The sequence below is a fragment of the Aythya ferina genome (genome assembly GCF_964211825.1).
Source record: "Aythya ferina genome assembly, chromosome: 1".
NCBI classification, from domain to species: domain Eukaryota; kingdom Metazoa; phylum Chordata; class Aves; order Anseriformes; family Anatidae; genus Aythya; species Aythya ferina.
The window spans coordinates 105,462,333-105,480,034 of record NC_140296.1 but is presented as its reverse complement, the minus strand read 5'-3'; the positions used below and the strand labels follow the sequence as shown (position 1 = coordinate 105,480,034).

At 35.4% G+C, this 17,702-nt stretch overlaps 1 protein-coding gene across 7 annotated transcripts in view; it reads right to left on the bottom strand.

Moving 5' to 3' along the window:
- Positions 1–17,702, bottom strand: part of ROBO2 (roundabout guidance receptor 2) — an 897,160-nt gene that overhangs the window by 81,127 nt on the left and 798,331 nt on the right. For all 7 annotated transcript variants that reach the window (XM_084538901.1, XM_084538898.1, XM_084538899.1 and 4 more), the window contains 5 exons: positions 16,054–16,259; positions 12,335–12,416; positions 11,441–11,606; positions 9,524–9,690; positions 5,364–5,485 (listed from right to left, as the gene is read on the bottom strand). In XM_084538901.1, the coding sequence (XP_084395027.1) occupies positions 5,364–5,485; positions 9,524–9,690; positions 11,441–11,606; positions 12,335–12,416; positions 16,054–16,259 (743 nt within the window). The remainder of the gene's footprint in view (positions 1–5,363; positions 5,486–9,523; positions 9,691–11,440; positions 11,607–12,334; positions 12,417–16,053; positions 16,260–17,702) is intronic.

The window sequence follows — 17,702 nt, the reverse complement described above, 5'->3', positions numbered from 1 at the left end:
GGCTATGATGTTTAATAATCAAACACTAAGTTTGATTCCTGCCCAACTTCTGTGTTAGAAGTTATGCTGACAGACAGCATAACTTTTTTTAGAACTTTCCATTTTGTGTTTGCTGCACTTTTAAGCTCTACTGACTGCTGTCTTGCAGAGAAGATCTGAAAATTTAAAATTACACTGAACAGTAACTGTGTGTTGCAAGAAAAAAATTGTATGGAAGCTGTTTTATATGATGTGGTACAAACAAAACCACATGCACTAACTTGCAAAACACTGTACCCCTGGCCTGAAGCTCCATAAAGCTTTCTTGGAGAAACAACTACCAGTGTCTGGGATTCGGGATTTGGGGCTACTTGACACTGACTCTGGTACACCTGTTGTACACTGTACTAATTTTAAGTCTATCACACTTTCATATCTACTTACACATAAGTAATATTCAAACTATTCATACATCTCTATTTCCCCTAGGGTTTTGAATTCCTTACCAGAGAGGCTAAACAATACAAGCAATATGAAAACAGAATGCAGTACAACAAGGCCGTCAATTACAGGGTTGCTATAAACTAGGTTAATTTGGGGCCCACACAAGTTTCACTGCGCTTTCAATTGCAAGTCTGATTACAGCAGAGCTGAAGGATCTGTCTGGATTTCAGATTATTGACAGTAATTCAGTTGTTTGGGGTCTGGGAGGGTACTTCAGAAAAAAAATACAATGCATTTTTAATGTTTTCTATAAACATCCAGTCATATTCAATATCAGGAGAGGATACTAAGCTGTCTTTCATACCTACCTAAAGTTAATCTGAAAAAGCAACATGGTCAGATTGTTGAGAAGCCACTCAGGGAGGCACCTTACTTCCTGAGCAAGGTGGATTTTTCTTTTTGTTCAGAGTTTTCTGATTAGTAAAAACTTATTTTTGGATAATTACACAGATTAACCAGAGATACATGTGAGGTATATATATTTAGGCGGAGGTGCATAAGGACAGTTGTATTTCACATACACATACAGATATACACACAAATTTATAAAACGCACGCGTGTATCTATATACATATACATACATGTACATGTTTGCATGTGTATGCTTACATAAGTGTATGTATACATATATGTTTGTCTACATATACACACAATCTTATACATAATATAAAAGCTTGTGACTTCACCATTTCCTCAGTTATGTGGTAGTTACATGTCAGTCCAACAGCAGACCACTAAAACCACGCTTAGCATTAAAGAACTGTATTCAGTTGTGTGAAGCATCAGTTAATTCTGTAGGTTTGGTACACATTCACACCACAGTTGCAGAAAAACACACTATGATTTGATGAAAGAATGTAATAATGTCTATTTATTCTCCTTTCTCTCCTTTATTTTTTTTATTTTGCTTTTATTTATTTTTTGTAACTTTTTTCTGCTGAGTACTGATATTGCAGACTACTTCTAATCTTGCTAAATTTATCCAGCTCTAGGATTTGCACAAGCCCTGGTGATATCACCTCAAAAGAGCTGTAACAGTCGCTGATCTAAAGATACATTTTCTACCTCAGAAGACAGATGGCAGAAAATGCAAATGCTCCTTTAGAAGGTAGAAGGGAGCAGTTACTAGGTAGGTTCTGTTCAGTGCTGACCCAATGCTCTAAGGCAACTTACAGGAATAATTGATCCCTCTCCCTCTCTTTTGATGAATACAGAGTGTGGGATGTATCTATAAAACTGATGACAGCTCCTTCCTGCAGAAGTTGGAACTCTTTTCCCCTGGAAGTTCAAACCTGTACATATCACATCTGAACATGAGACCCATTCAGTGACTATTAGATCACTCTGTTAGGCTATTTGATTGTTTAAAAATGGCAAAAAAAAAAAAAAAAAATCATAGTGCAGCTTATGCTGCAAATATAGGCAGCTTTCAGGCAAACCTGATAATCTGCACCCTAAAGACACTTTACAATATGCTCTTTGGTATGTAAGTTTCTCCTCCAATATATCCTAAACTGTGCTCCCACTGTGCTCCAATACCCATGGCAATTCTCCATCCATGCAGAACACCTGGCATACTGTGTTGAACTCACTAGTACAGGTTGACTGTATTGGGTTTACAGGGCAAGGTTTTGGTAGCTGGGGTCTGCAGGGGTGGCCTCTGTGAGCAGAATCCAGGAGCTGCTCCATGTCAGGTAAGAGACAGTTCCAGCTGGTTCCAAAAGGATCCCTGCCCTTATCTCAACCCATGAGCTTTTTTTTTTAATTTATTTTTTTATTTTTTTTTATTCCTTCATATTTTCTGCCTCTCTTCTGTTGATGAGAGGAAGTGAGAGAGCAGCATGGTGGAGCTGTGATACCTACTGGGTTTAACCACACAGTAATCTCTGGAAATTCAAACAGCACTAGCATGGATGTCCATACAGAAACAAGACAAAGGGTGATGATACACTGGAAGACTACACAAAGAACCTGACTAAAACTTCCAGTGAAGCACATTCATTTAAAATCAATGTCAAATTGAAAGACAAAGGCACATACTTTATCCTTCTGCCTGGTAGCCTCAAAATTCCTGAGGCATTGGGATTTCAAAGCAACAATTATTTTGCCACATTGAAGAATTTTATTCTTGATTACGCCACAGGGCTCTTCCATAATGCTAGGAAATTTCTCACATTTGGTGACTAATTAAACTCTTAGCTTAATTCCCAGTGTGAGAAAACTGAGGAGAGCAGCATTGGGTGCAGAGTGTTGAGGTTAGCTAAAGAAAGTGCTTTGAGTATGCAATATGCTGGGGCAATGCAAAAAGTATTTGATAGAAATAAAAATAAATCAGGCCAAAGATTTAAAATTAGGCCTTTGGTAACAGTGGGCATATCTGACATGGAATAAATATCTCTGCACCTCACCTTTCTATGTGTAAGGTTAGGATAATGACACCTTTATCATTGTGATGATAAATTCGGTATTATATGTGAAACACCCAAATATTGCAGTTGAAAGCATGACAGATAAGCATGTGAGACAAACTAATAATTTTTTATTCAATGCCAGTTTTCAGTGGTATGAATTTAATAAGACCTGGCAGCACATATTGAATAAAGAAGATAAAAAGAAATGTTGAATAGCTCCATGAAGAATAGATACTGTATGTGACCAGATAATTACAGCTGTACTTTAATACTTATGCACACGAGAGATAAATTTATGCAACAGTGACAATCTAACTTCTGACACTCCTTTTTAACACTGACTTTTTAAATGTGACCTTCTTTTAAAATAGACAAAATATGTGTGCATATGTATATGCATTTTATTTCAAAATATTTTAAGACTGCAACACAGAAGCAGAGAACTATTTCTGAAATTTTAAACTCAAATAATAGATAAAAAAAGGGAACACACAAAAAAAAAAAAACTCAGAAAGAAGAGAGAAATTGGTGTTACTTTGCTGGGAATCAGGACACCAGAAACTCAGTAATAAAGGAAGTTCCTTGGCATTCACTCTTCGAATTGCAGAAGGTCAGCACAAAGTGTCTTATGACTCTCATGATACTTCTGTCCTTCTGTATGTTAGCTACACTATTTAATCATTTTAAATTAATAGTGTGGACCTTATTCTTTGGACAGAGTGGCTGTTTTCTTATGGTTAACTAGTTGGTTTTGTTCTGGTTGCCGGAAAGTTTCTAATTAGCTGTTCCAGAGATTTATTTATTTATTTATTTATTTATTTATTTATTTTGGTGTTTTTCTTCTCCTCACTTTTAAAACATCTTTGCAGAGACCTGTACACTTGTCAGGTGGCACAGGGTCATTGCTTTAAGGAATTTTTCAGATAAGCTGATACCCATAACATTCATAATGATTTACCTTTAACTTACCATGTTTTCTTTACTCATTAGTAGTTCAGTAGGGGCACCAAGAGACTTTTCACAGCATTCATTATAATATAATGAAAGAGGTCACACTGCATAAAACTGAATTCTGTTTATAAACAGTGGCAAGCCTATGAAATTGTGTTTCTGATAGCTCTAACACCCAGTAAAGTACTTGAAAGAGCACCACACAGACATGATCCAGGTTTACATTTACTGGCTGCTAATGTTCAATGTTCTTAACTACTGACCCATCTGCTTGGGCAAAAAAAGTTTTGCTACAAAGGCACCTGAACATGAAAGTCTGTCTAGCCTGGAGTTATTTAGCTGAAACAGACAACATTTTAGAAAGGCAATCTGAGTGTTGACATCATCAATGGCAAGAGGCAGTAACAGATTTTCTAGTTGACATCATCAATGGCAAGAGGCAGTAACAGATTTTCTAAATAATCTTCTAAGGAAGACAAGAATTATTTATTTATTCTAATCTGGCCCCCTTACCATTGAAATATGTCAGAACAAGGATGGTGCATAAGCCCTGATAAATATGACTGAGTTGTGCAAAAACAACAGTAATCCCTATAATACACAATCTATTACCACACTTATATCCTATTGTATAATCCCCTGTACACATTAACCTCTAAGCAACATTACATGCAGTAGAAAAGCCCTGAGTATCATGAATATCTCTTTTGCAGAATTCATTCTACCTAATACAATTGTTTTGGTGATACGCAGTGCAATACTATTTGTCTCTATCTTCCACGCATGACTCTACTTCCTCCAGAGCAGATGCCCCAAGAGCAAAGCACTCATTTGTGGTGTGGAATGCCTAGGGACAACGTCCTTATATGGTAACAGATCATTTCCTTCAAGCCTCTGGAAGAGAAACATAGCATTTTGAAAGCCAAATACTTATATCTTAACTTCTTAGAAGTTCTACACAGTACTTTAGCCCCTCAAATAGAAACATTAAGTACTGCCAAAAAGATTCTGGTCTTCTATAATGAAAGAATATCCACTGACTTGTGGTAAGGCATATGCTAGAATACCAGACACTACCAGTGGATCAGGCATCAGCATTACATGCTGCTGACTTTTCTACAAATGCCCTATAGGAAGCTGTTTTTGCATTTTAGAGTTACCAAATAATAGGATGTTGTCAGAGGTTCTATGCTTTGAAGTGGAGAGTGCTTTTTATACAACGATTTAATGTTGATATTTAACTTTATTTTTGATGTGCACAGATCAATTACCCTTTGGATTATGTCGTTAAGCATATCCATTTTTTATAGTATTTTTCTAGCCAGAAACCTAGCTCCCTTTAAGACCATATCGTTAACACATCTATGCCTGGATGATGTTAGTCTAGCAGAGCACTCATGCTAGAGTAAAGACGTGTTTTGTGTTTTTCATGGTAGTGGGAAAAAAAAAAAAAAAGCACTGTAAGGACAAATAGGCAAAATTAAAGTAACGTAAGGTAGTTATAACAGAAGCCTTACTGTCCAGGTGACTTGAACTGTCGTGGGTGTCAGCACAACAGGGTTATGTAGTCGTACAATGACGTCTCCCAGTTCTTTCTGAACTTGCCTGTGATCCACACCTTGTGCTGGTGGGCTGATATCTGCCAGGCCAAGAACACACATGAAAGTGTTATTTTAATGAGAGAACATATAGGGCATTTATTAGAATGACCTAATTAGCTTAATGACCTGACTTAAACACTCTCATATAGTATGTATCTTTAAAACAATACAGTTCTAAGGTTTAAATACAGACTCCAAAATGTATCAAGTAAATGCTACATACCAAGTAGCTGCTTAGGTAATCATGGAATAAAAAGATACTTAAATGAGTATTCAGACTTGATGGCAGTTTTCTCAGATTTGCTAAGTGATTAGAGAGATGCGATATTCACTACTTCTAAAATGTTCAGATAACAGTAATGTTGCACAGATGTCTGCAACCAAACTGGTTAGTGTAATTGAAGAATATTAAGAGTTGTTTTTTTTTTTTCCTTAGAGCATACATGACATTAAGTCATTATATGTTTCCAAATTTTCACTAAACGTCCCATCCCTATATACTATGCACACAAGAAAGCAAGCACTAAAAATAGTATTTTCTTCTGCAAAATGAAATTTCCCTTCACAAATAATAGATAATGAAATTTAGTGCAAATATGAGTAAAATGATAAATAAAAAGCCAATCTGATTTTGATCTTATAAAAGGCATTAAAAAAAAATCTTTTCAAAATTATGCCAAAGACTCTTTCAAAGTGGGAGGAAAATTACTTCTAGTCAAAACAAGAAGGGATTTGATCATTTAGTACAGGTCCATGGAAAACCATCATGAAAACCATCTCCAAGCACCACATTTGGCTCTAGTGCCTAGTTTTTAAAGACTGCATTTAAGTTAGTGCATTGTGATAATATGAAGGAAGCTGTACTACCTTTCCTAACTAGGAGCAGCAAATACAAAGTATGTGTCAGAAAGGGGAGTAGGAAATGTGCAATGTGAATTTATGCCGCATGTATTTTTCTTGATAGTTCCTAGAAATCACCATTTTCTGTTGTATTGCACCAAAAGGAGAATGTTGAGCTACAGCTATCACTTACAATACAATACAGTAACATGTGCCTTGCCTCTTCCTTAGACAGAAATGAAGGTGCTTTCTAGAAGCTAGTGAAGTTTCAGATACATTTAATGGATCCTTCAAAGACCTTAAAATGATGTTCTTGGTCAACAGTTACAGATGACCTTATTAGCTATGTTAATTTTTATTTGTAGATAGACATGCCTGTTAGATATATGTATACTGATTATTTATGCTTCAAATTATCTGTACTTTTCCAGAAAAGGCAAATTTGAAACACGTGCACAGATCATATTCAAAAAGACCTGATCATGGCTAGGCCTGCTTAGCCATCTATGAATTCTGCTTAGTTTTCTCATGAGATTCATTAGCCAAAACCATTTTGCTTCTTTTTGGATCAACCTCACATACACGTGAAGAAAAAACAAACAAAATAATTCAAAAATTTTCTCAGAGTAATTACTGACTTCTCTATACTTATATGATACAAGTAATTTAAGGTAAGCCTTTTGAAAGTGACTGATTGTCTACTTGTAGTCCACTAGTAAAAATATCCACAAACTCCTATTACTTGTATTTGCTACGCATAATACCAGGAAATCAAATGCTTATATTAAAGCTACCACAGGAACCTGTTGAAAATTAATATTACATAGAATTGCTATATCTGTTTTTTTTCTTCCTCAATGGCCACTGTGAACATGCTTTCTACTGTGTATCAGCTTCCTCTGTCAGCCTGAATTGAATTCAGGCATAATTAGAAATCACATCAAAACATTATGTTAATTTTCAATTGATTTTATGATTTAATTCTATTAAACTGGAGGTTACCAAAGAAGCTATAAATCCTGTACATGGTTCAGTGTGCTTGACTGCTAAACAGGTTCTGGAAATGGAAGCTGCAACACATGCTGTAGCTAATTAAAAGACATGTTTTTGCTGAAATCAGATTGCTTGTCAGTATGTCAGATAAAAGTCTACACTTGACACTGAAATGCCAAAGTTGTTTGTGTGTTTTTTTTTTGTTTTTTTTTTTTGTTTTTTTTAAACTAGGTGATAAGTTATGCAGACTAAAGACTGGTGCAATGAAAAGTGTGAGTCACCTCATCATAACGGGAGAGTAAGAAAGAAGAAAACTTGTGATACTCCATGGATAGTCATTCCATAGAATCCCTTCCAACTCACTCCTTCAGATTCTCAGAAAGCAGCTCTCTTTTCCTTTTACAGCAGTTATTATTATTTAAAGGATGTAACTAATAAGGACAGATTTATTCAGGAACAGACTAGATGAGAGAAGCTGGATGTGTGAGAAATACCACCCTACTTGTTTATCTTTTTCCACCTAGGACCAACAAAGGACACAATTCCAATTACACATGCTGAAGGCTTACACAGGATTCACAGGCTCTCCACACACACTTTTCTAACTTCCATAAACATGGAAAGATCATCTCATTGTAAATTAACTGTGAGAGGAGCTATTACTTTGGACTTGAAAAAATTACAATTTCAAAAAATGATTAATTCCTGTACTCCAACCTGCTTAATGCAGAACTACACTCTTGAATGAAGTATTCAAGCAATATGTTGTCAAAGCCAAAAAAAAAACATGCTGTGAAGAGAAATTTGTTCATGACAGTTACACTTGGTTAGAGCTGGCTGTAATGTGAATAAAATTTACAGTCATCAGACCCTCTGCACACACGCAATGGAGGATCACAGCTATCAATTATATCATCATCCAACAAATAAGGGATTTCCCTTCAGCCTTCTCTTTTGGTTTATTATTTATAAACCGAAACTTGGTTTATTCAGTGAATTATGAATTTAAAGAATTCAGAAATGTAGATTTATAAACAGAAGATCTATACTTTTCTCTGAATAACTTTAAAGTATTTTTATCATGCAGACCCCTTAATTTACATGAATCAGCTGCACAAATGTTGGACCAGATTAATTGATACACTATGGATATTTTGTGCAATTCTTGTGATTAAAACTAACGTTAAACATGATGTCTGTCTGTCTGTTTAAGCACTTGTTATGATAGTATATCTCTACTTGATGATGGAGAAGAACTAAAGACAGAGGATATAACAGAAGAGAACATGTTATTCATAACACATCAGAAAAGGGAGGGATGGTTAGTTCACTTGGCTTTTAATGGAAACAGTGCATCAAGGAGCACACCAGCCGTCTGTGACCTGCAAACTTGTCCTGGTTTCCGCTGGGACAGAATTAATTTTCTTCCTAATAACTGGCATGGTGCTGTGTTTTGGTTTTAGGATGAGAATAATGCTGATATTGCATTATATATGCTGATATAATGGTGGTTTAGTTGTTGCAGAGCAGTGCTTACACCAATTCAAGGACTTTTCAGCTTCTCTTGCTATCCTGATAGCAAGAAGGCTGGGGCTGCACAAAAAGCTGTGAGGGGACAGAACCAGGACAGCTGACCCAAGCTGGCCAAAGGGACATCCCATACCATATGGCACCATGCTGTACAATAAATAGAATTGGCCAGGTGGGTTGGGAAGGTCACTGCTTGGTGACTGGCTGGGCATCAGTCAGTGGGCAGTAAGCAATTGCATTGTGCATCACTTGTTCTGTGTATTCTTTTATTATTATTATTATTATTATTATTATTATTATTATTATTATTATTATTATTATTCCTTCCTTTTCTGTCCTATTACGCACATTTGTCCTATTATGCTATTATGTCTTTATCTCAGCCTATGTTTTTACTTTTTTTTTTTTCCCCACAAAAAATATTCTCTTCCCTATCCCACTCTGGGGTGAGGAGAGTGAATGAAACTATGTGTAGTGATTAGCTGCCTGCCCGGTTAAACCACAACAAAACTAAAAATGTACCAAGGCACTGAGGAGTTAACCTATCTCTCCTGAGCTCAAGACTGATACAGAAGTCATTGGACTATATTGGCTAAGCTGGATTCCTGATTCCTTCAGTCAGAATGCTAACACAAAATGTCCAAATCTATTGGTCAACTCTCAGTTCCTTTCTATTTTAACTCAAGCATATAAGCCTTAATAATTGCTATTACCTTGTGTTCGGACAGGATCTGACATTGGGCTGGGATCACTCAGACCTTGTGAATTGATAGCTCTCACCATAAACAGGTAGATTGTATTGGGGCGCAGTCCTCTCACGGTGTAGAGAGTGGTCTTCACATGGTTAGCCACTGTTTGCCAGCTATTGCTCACAGACTGGCTGCAATGAGAAAGCCGTTGAAGATTATAGAGTAATGCAACAGAAAAAAAAAAAAAAAAAAAAAGGAAGTGAAAAAGGACTACTTTTGTAAACCTGTATCAAGTCTACAGAAAAAAGTAGTAAGAGCAAGGTAAAAATAAAAAAGACTTTGTAGTTCCAGTTAACTCATCAAGACAAGTTAAAAAAATAACAGAGCTTTCAAAGATACTTCTTTCAACAGAAGCAAAAGCAAAAGGTTTTCCTATCTGTCTAACAGATGTCTGCAAAAGGAAAGTGTGGAATGCAGTAAATTAGAATGATAAATAGACCACTCGAACATAAACCTTGGAAAAGAAAAACCTATTACAAGAATAAATTTCTATATTGCGAAGTAAAATATGTCAATAGTTGTCATTAGAAGAGAAATATTCTCCTTGAACTAAATTCATATGTAAAGTTAACAAAAAATCTTCTAAAAATATCCTTGTAAATGAAGGAATTTATATGAATACTTTTTCTGTCATTATATTTTCAATTGGACAATATTATAATTAGCTTATAATGCACTGTGTAAAGAGATTTCAAACATAATTGTTAAAACAGCTTTTAATAAAAATGCCTGGCTTCTGTTAACGTTATTTATGGGATGCCATTAAAGCTTATCTAGGGTGAAATATCACAAAAGTTTAAAGACAAAATTTGATTTTATTGTGCTTTCTTATATAGCATTGACAAAAAATCTTTAAGCATATTAAAGGAAAAAGAAAACGGGAAGCTGCTAGTTTCATGTTTCTATTGTTTCATTCATGTAATGTAAAAGTTCTGCACAAGTTCTAAAACAAAATCAGTGATCTGCATGCATCGTAATGATGTTCTTTGCATATTAACATACACAGAAGCATTATCACTGTAACTTTTAAAATAAGCAAGCATATTATTTTGACAAATTCTTGCTTGAATTTTAATTAAAAGATAAATGATACTATTTGTTATTTGCTGAAGATCTTGATTCAGAAAAACATGTAAGAATGTGCCCATTAACATGCAGAAGAGTATATTATTATTGTTATGCATATGAGAGGTACAGCCAATGCTTAAACAAACTAGCTGAATTGGAGCCTGGAAGTTCTTTCCTACCACACATTAAGTGCTGCTGTGTGGAACAGAGCAGCTGGATCCTCTTCAACCTTAGGCTGCAGGATGAAATCATAAATTATCAACACCAGCCTTTTCAGTTAATAGTTTTGTTCCATCTAAAACAGTTAAGCATAGAAATTTAAAGTGCTTTAACTATTTAATATGTCCTGCTTTAACAAGAACAAGAATTCAAGTACACAGAGCGATTTAAAGATTGTCCACTTATTTTCAGTTTATTTGCACTCTGACGGTTGAGGCAATGCTACTGGCCCAAATGGCTTCAACTGCAGCATTCCCATGGTGGACTCTCACTTGAAAGGGAATTAAGGGAACAGTAAAAAAAATAAAGAGTGGACATTGTCTCATTATATGTCTGTTGACCTTAGGAAAAAGATAGATGGTTCTCTACTTAATCACTTTAAATAAATGTGATAACTTAAAACAAACAAACAAACAAATGAAAATGCCTTATAGAATAAGAATCAATGCCTTCCACAGGAGTTAAGTCTTTTAATAAACTTTTAATAATACATGTAGAGTCCAAAAGAACACCACAGTACCAGCAGAACAGCTGGTACTAGGATTTAAGCAAAATTATAAAGGAAAGAGACTAAAAGTAGAATAATTCACATACCTAAAAGCCTCAATGATATATGCACTAGCTGGTAGGCTTCCAGGGGTCCCTGGTTGCCAGGACAGGGTGACACTGTTCTTAGTGACATCAGTGACTTGAGGTTTGGATGGTGGCCCAGGGAGGTCGTTTATGTCGTAATTTTTACTGACTGTTGCTCCACCTGACTCTGTAAGGGGCAAATGCAAAACATTTACTTTTTATCCTCTACTGTATAAATCTGACCAAAGTAGAAGGTTAGAAAGAAAAAACATGCCAAATACTTGCAAAATCAGCATAAACAATATTCTTAATTTGCAAAGAACTAAGTCAATAATTGCATTATCAGATATACATGTATTTAAGGATGAAGAACTGTCATACTTCTGGTACTCACTAAAGGACAGAAAAGCCACAAAACTCAAATGTTTATATATATATATACATAAATTGATATATATATAACTAGATATATATAGAGAGAGAGAATAAAAAAATAATAATAAAAAAACATATTTGCTAAAATTTACATAAAATACCAAAACGTCCTCTACTAGAAAGACTGTGAATGTTCCTATGTCCAGATCAATTCTGGTGCTCACAGGGTGCACTCTGTGTAGGCATTAGTCTTCTTGCTCAAGCCAATCACAGGGTGAATCTAGAGTTTACTAATGCACCTGTTTGGAAGAACTATAACATACCACTGTCACTGGAGACAAATTATTGCAATGTCAATGGGTGTTCAGAGATAATCACAATGAAATCTAAGGCATGTGAAGAAAGCCAGCCTTCCTACTTAAAACCTTTTCTATCTCAAACCCAGAATTTCTAGAATTGAGTATTTGACTCAGATTGCTCTGACATAGTCTATGTTTTCATTTTGTGACATCTGAAAAATGGCCCCAGGACATGTCTTACCTGTCACCTCCAGCACAGCACTCCATGATGTCTCCCCACTTGAACTTGTAGCAACGCAAGTGTAAGTTCCAGTATCAGACAGCTAGACATAAAGAACATTTAAGGGCAGTTTTAGTTTTTCGGAATCAGATGACAGAGTTTACTCAAGTTTTATTTTTCTAAGTGCTTCTTGGTAAGAATGACTTAGCCTATATTTTACAACAGGCTAGAGGACATTTTCAAATAATTATTTAATGGTGGCTTAATTTTAGAGAACTAAAGTTTGGCAGCAAAAGACTCTGGATTTGTACAAAATTATTGTGATTCCTTTGTCAGTTCATATATTCCAAATTCAATTTGGGAACAGCTTTTAAATTATATTGTCAATATTGATCTCGTTGTTCTATTGAAAAATTTGCCAAGTATTTTGCTATTCCTTACCAAGATTTAAAATACAGATTTCTGTGACAGGAATTAGAGAAAACAACAGAGATGGATGGAAGACCACAACTTTACAAAGCACAGAATATACAGAAGAGCTGTCCTACCACTATGTATAAAAGTGTGGTAATGTCAAGATAAAAGCAGAAGAGGGAGAATGCTGACTCTAGTGATAATGGAGAAGAATTATATTCACCACCAGATGACTTGACGGAAGTAGGACAGCATCCAAGAAGCTTTATTGGACTTTAAGGAATTGTAATGGGTGGTCTGCTAAATGCAGATTGGAACTATGACAAATGTGCTTATACCCAACCCTTCAAAAAGAATGTAAAGGTAAATAAGAGTGATGCTCTTCAGATTACTTGTTGATATGTAATTTAATTGATCTTTAACTTTTTCATGTTAGAATTCTGTTGGTGATTTCTTCTGACAGACTGGATTTGCAGTGTACCATTCTTAGGGGCAGGAAGCAACTGGGTAATGCCAATTTAATTATCTAAATGAGCATAACTTGTATTGTAGGGGACGCTTTTACCATGAAAAACAAGGAATAATTTAACCCCTCTGACAATGGCTCATGGACCCCAAATATACAGGCATTGCTAACAAAATGAGAAAGACTCTTGAAAAGAGAGCTTTTCCAAAGGAGAGAGTCTTACAGCATTCTGAAGTATTGTATTTTATCTTGCTCCTTCCAAGCTTTTATTAAATCTATAATTTTTCATTATGTGATGATGGAGAATATTTCTCAGTGCTGTGGTTCTTAACTTCATTTGTGTACCACTGTGACAGATGGCGTATGGCAAACCCAATGAAGTATGTGGTATACACAACAGAGTAACTTGCAGAAGGCAAACTTGACATATAAGCAAGCCGGAGATATGCTGCCTCTGCAAGTTATGGTAAATTATCTAACTTCCAGACTGTGGATGGATTAGACACAGACATAGTGTATTGATAATTCAATTATTTATACTTTTTATGTTATGAGGGAGGAAAAAAAAAAAACAACAACAGGGAAGGTCAATGGAAAATCATTGCTATTCTGTATAATAAGCAGTTTTCTTATGCAGATGGCTACATCTGGCATGGTACACTTCTACAAAGCAGAAGGAAGATGCTCCACTGTTGACCTGTCTAAAAGGGTACTACTGAGTGTGTGACATATTGTGTGTTTTCAGTTGTCTTCCAGGGCAACCTGGAAGACTAGCTCATCAGAAAAATCTCTATGTTCATATTTATGTCTGTGGCCCATGGGTCACTGTGGTTGCTGCAGACTCGTGATTTACACATAGAAAGAGAGATTAATTACACAGCAGAAGAGGATGGTCTCAAAGGCTTAAATAGTAGTGGCTCATCTTTACCTATGTCTTGATATCTTTTATGATTGCAATAATGATTATTAATTGTAAGGGGAGAAGAAGGCTGAGGACTAGGACATGGAGGTGATACTCATTTGTTTTGCATACATATATAAGTATACTTGGGCATATTTTGTGGGATTTTTATTTATTTATTTATTTATTTATTATTATTTTGCTTAGGAAGTGTTGTCAGTTCCTGCTGGGAAGTGACTCTGAGAGTGAAGTTAAACACAATTAATACATTAAAATTTCAACCTACAAGAGAAAATCTTTTTTTTTTTTTTTTTTTTAAGGTGATGTGTGGTTTTTGCTGGTAAGTCTGACTTGAGCAGTAAACATTACTGCAATTAAGGGGTTTGTAAGAAATGTCCTTCCGAGCCTTTAAGGAAAACCAGTTACTAGTGAATTAGCCACTTAAGGATCAATAAAAGCATAATGTCTTTCAAAACCACACTCTCTACTAATACTATTTTCCACTCCCCTTGTAAGCATTTTTTTTTTGTTTCATTTACAGACCTTGTGCATCTACCAGCAAGATGAATGCGCTGGCACAATTCAGAGCCTATTTCGATGTTTGCATAGCTGCATGCAGACAAGTATCCCAGGAGCTTCTGCCTCATGGATGTTCCACAGCAGCCCATCATTGATGCCTCAAATTTTGTTTGAAATCACTAAGCTTCCACCTTTAATTGCTGCTTTCTAATACTACTGGGGAATCTTGAGTATTCAAGTGCACTCCTTAATCCAGTCGTACAGGAAAAATGCATTAACCTTCATGGCCTAAACCTGCCTTCAGCCCAGGGAGGAAGGATAAATTGTTTACTCAAGGAAAGGTAGCATAAATTTTTTAATAAATTCCATTTTGTTCCAAGGAAATTAGCAATCCATCTACAATCACTGATGAGATGGTACCATAAAACAAAACTGCTGTTTATATCTTGCCCCTAATAGCTATGTTTCTTGACATTTATTTATTTATTTATTTATTTTTTTGATGAAAAAGCTTTGTGCAGGAATTACTGCTGATTAAATTAAAGGACTGCTGAAATTGTCTGTAAGTTCTTAACAAATAATTACGTTTACCTTAGTATTTTTCTATACACATACTTGTTCAAATACAAAAAAACAAATATGCATTTTTATCTAAAGTTAAAAAACAAATCAAAAAAAAAAAAAACACATGCAAAGATTAGTGATAGAGCACTTACCAACTAAGTCTGGCATTATACAATCTGGAATATTGCAAAATTTCTTTGTACCTTTAAGATACTGTATTATATCTTATGTGTCAGAATGCAAATATTATGATAGGCATTTCATTTTGAACAGAAATCCCTCTGAATATAAGTGCATGTATGTTACAGTATAAGTTGTCTGCTCTTATCCGCAGCTTTACGAAACATCTGCAGCAAGCGTAACATTGGAATAAATCAGCCCAGCTCAAGACTGCCAAGACTCACTGATGGAAAAAAAGCATGGCCAAACCCCTGATGAAATCCAGAATCCCTTGCTAGTACAAAAACTCCTTAGAAAATAATGACCAGGTGTTGAAAATGAACTGCTCTAAGTTTTAACACAGTCAACAGACCAATGGCTTCACCTTAAAACTGACTGAAAAGATAAACAGGACTATTACATGTCTATCCACCTGCAACTCATGTTTTATTGCAACTTACATACGATTTTTAACATCACTTACATTTTTAAGTGATTTTTAATAGTGGTATCAGATGTTAGTTTGGTCCCTCTTTTTTCCCTTCACTAGCATAATGTCAAAGAATGAATAGGATTTGGACCTGATGATAGTTTCACAGTAGATGAGACAACAACATTCATTTTGAACACAGCAGACAGCAAGATAGCAGAGCTGCTTGAGGCTCACACTACCAGCTCCATATTATTTGCAGTAGTTGCTTTGTTATTGCCACTCACCCGCAGAGTTTTAATCTGAAGTGTCCCCTGATCCTGTATGGACGTTCGAGGGTCTCTGCCCAGGAAGGTGAAGCCTTCTTTTAACCAGCTGATAACGGGAAGCGGGTCGCCAGTAGCCTTGCACTTCAGCAGAGCTGTCCCATCCACTGCCAGCGTCTGATTGACAGGCCCCTGGAGGATGATGGGTGGAGGTCTATCTGTCAAGACTAAACAGCAACGCACGTATTAGCATTCATGGCTTTGACAATAGGGCACTGCAGTCAGTCCATTGCTTGACACTACCAATTTTAACAGATTGGGTTATGTTAGCCTCAAAATGGCTACAAACATTAGTTTTGCAGATACAGATACACCTTACTGATTGACTGGTATATTTCAAAAGCATCTTTGTAAGACTTATTTTGCCACTGTGAGAGAACACCTATATATATAAACTTCTGTAAGCAAAGATCATCACATTCATTTGATGGAGAGGAGATGTAAATTAAGACCTTGATTCAGAAAGGAAAAGAGTTATATTTCTTATTTCTTCCATTTTAGGACTTAATGTTAGCACTTCAGCATTTAAATGTTTTAAAAAAAAACATGCGTTTAAATGTCACATCAAAATCTGCTTAATTGTTTACCTGATTTAAGGCATAAAAGAGAAAATCTGTTAAAGTTCAAAGTGAAGCACCATAGCCATTCTAGCATGGGCACAAACCGTATTCCCCATTCTTGTTCAACTTGAGAGCATTCCTCAGCAAAAATATCAAACAAGATTAGAAATACTCAGTGCAATCTAAAAACTGCCTAGTGGAGAAAAGTTCAAACAAGCTATTTAACAACTTATTTATCAAATCATCTCATACATTGTAAAGCAATGAACTTTGCTATTTTTTTTCCCTAATAACTTACATTTGCATGCTTGAAATGCTTCATAAAGGATTCTGTAACCAGTGAGCGAGTGCATGGCTGCATGTAAGCCTCATTCCATGACCAGTGGGATATCTTGAAGATGAGGTATAATGCTCATGCTCATTTTTCTTGAAAGAACAATTTTTCATAAATAATTCTGCTTTTGAACCTATTCTCAGAGCCATCTGTTAGGCAGCAAAATATAACTCTTTGTTCCTAAATAAAGTGTTTATATAAAATGAACGTGGAATATTTGAATTAAAAAAGGCTATAACTCCTTCATAAAATCAGTATAACAGAATCAAGAATTCATTTTTATGTATTTGCCTACAACACTGCTGTTGTTTTTAATCTTTGAACAACCTAACAATTCTACATATGACATTAAATATTGTAATAGACAGGATTAGCTTCTTAGACAGTGTAAAAATTAGACGGCTTCCACTGATGTTGACTGAGTTTTAATCTTTTATTCCAGCTGAGAATCTGGGTCATTATATTTCATACACAATACCTGACTCTGACAATGAGATGAAAATAACCTATTCTGAAGCAGTAAGTTTCTGTTGTATTTGAGCTCTTTAAGATGCAAGCCTCTGGAACCTTCCACAGTTCCAAAGCATATTCATTATGCTATTTAATAAACAAAAAATATTAGTGATATGTTGGTGGTTCACTTTATACTTAAATTTAAAAAATAAAAATTTAAAAAAATATATTTTTTTCCTTTCTGAAATTGTTGGGAAAAAAAA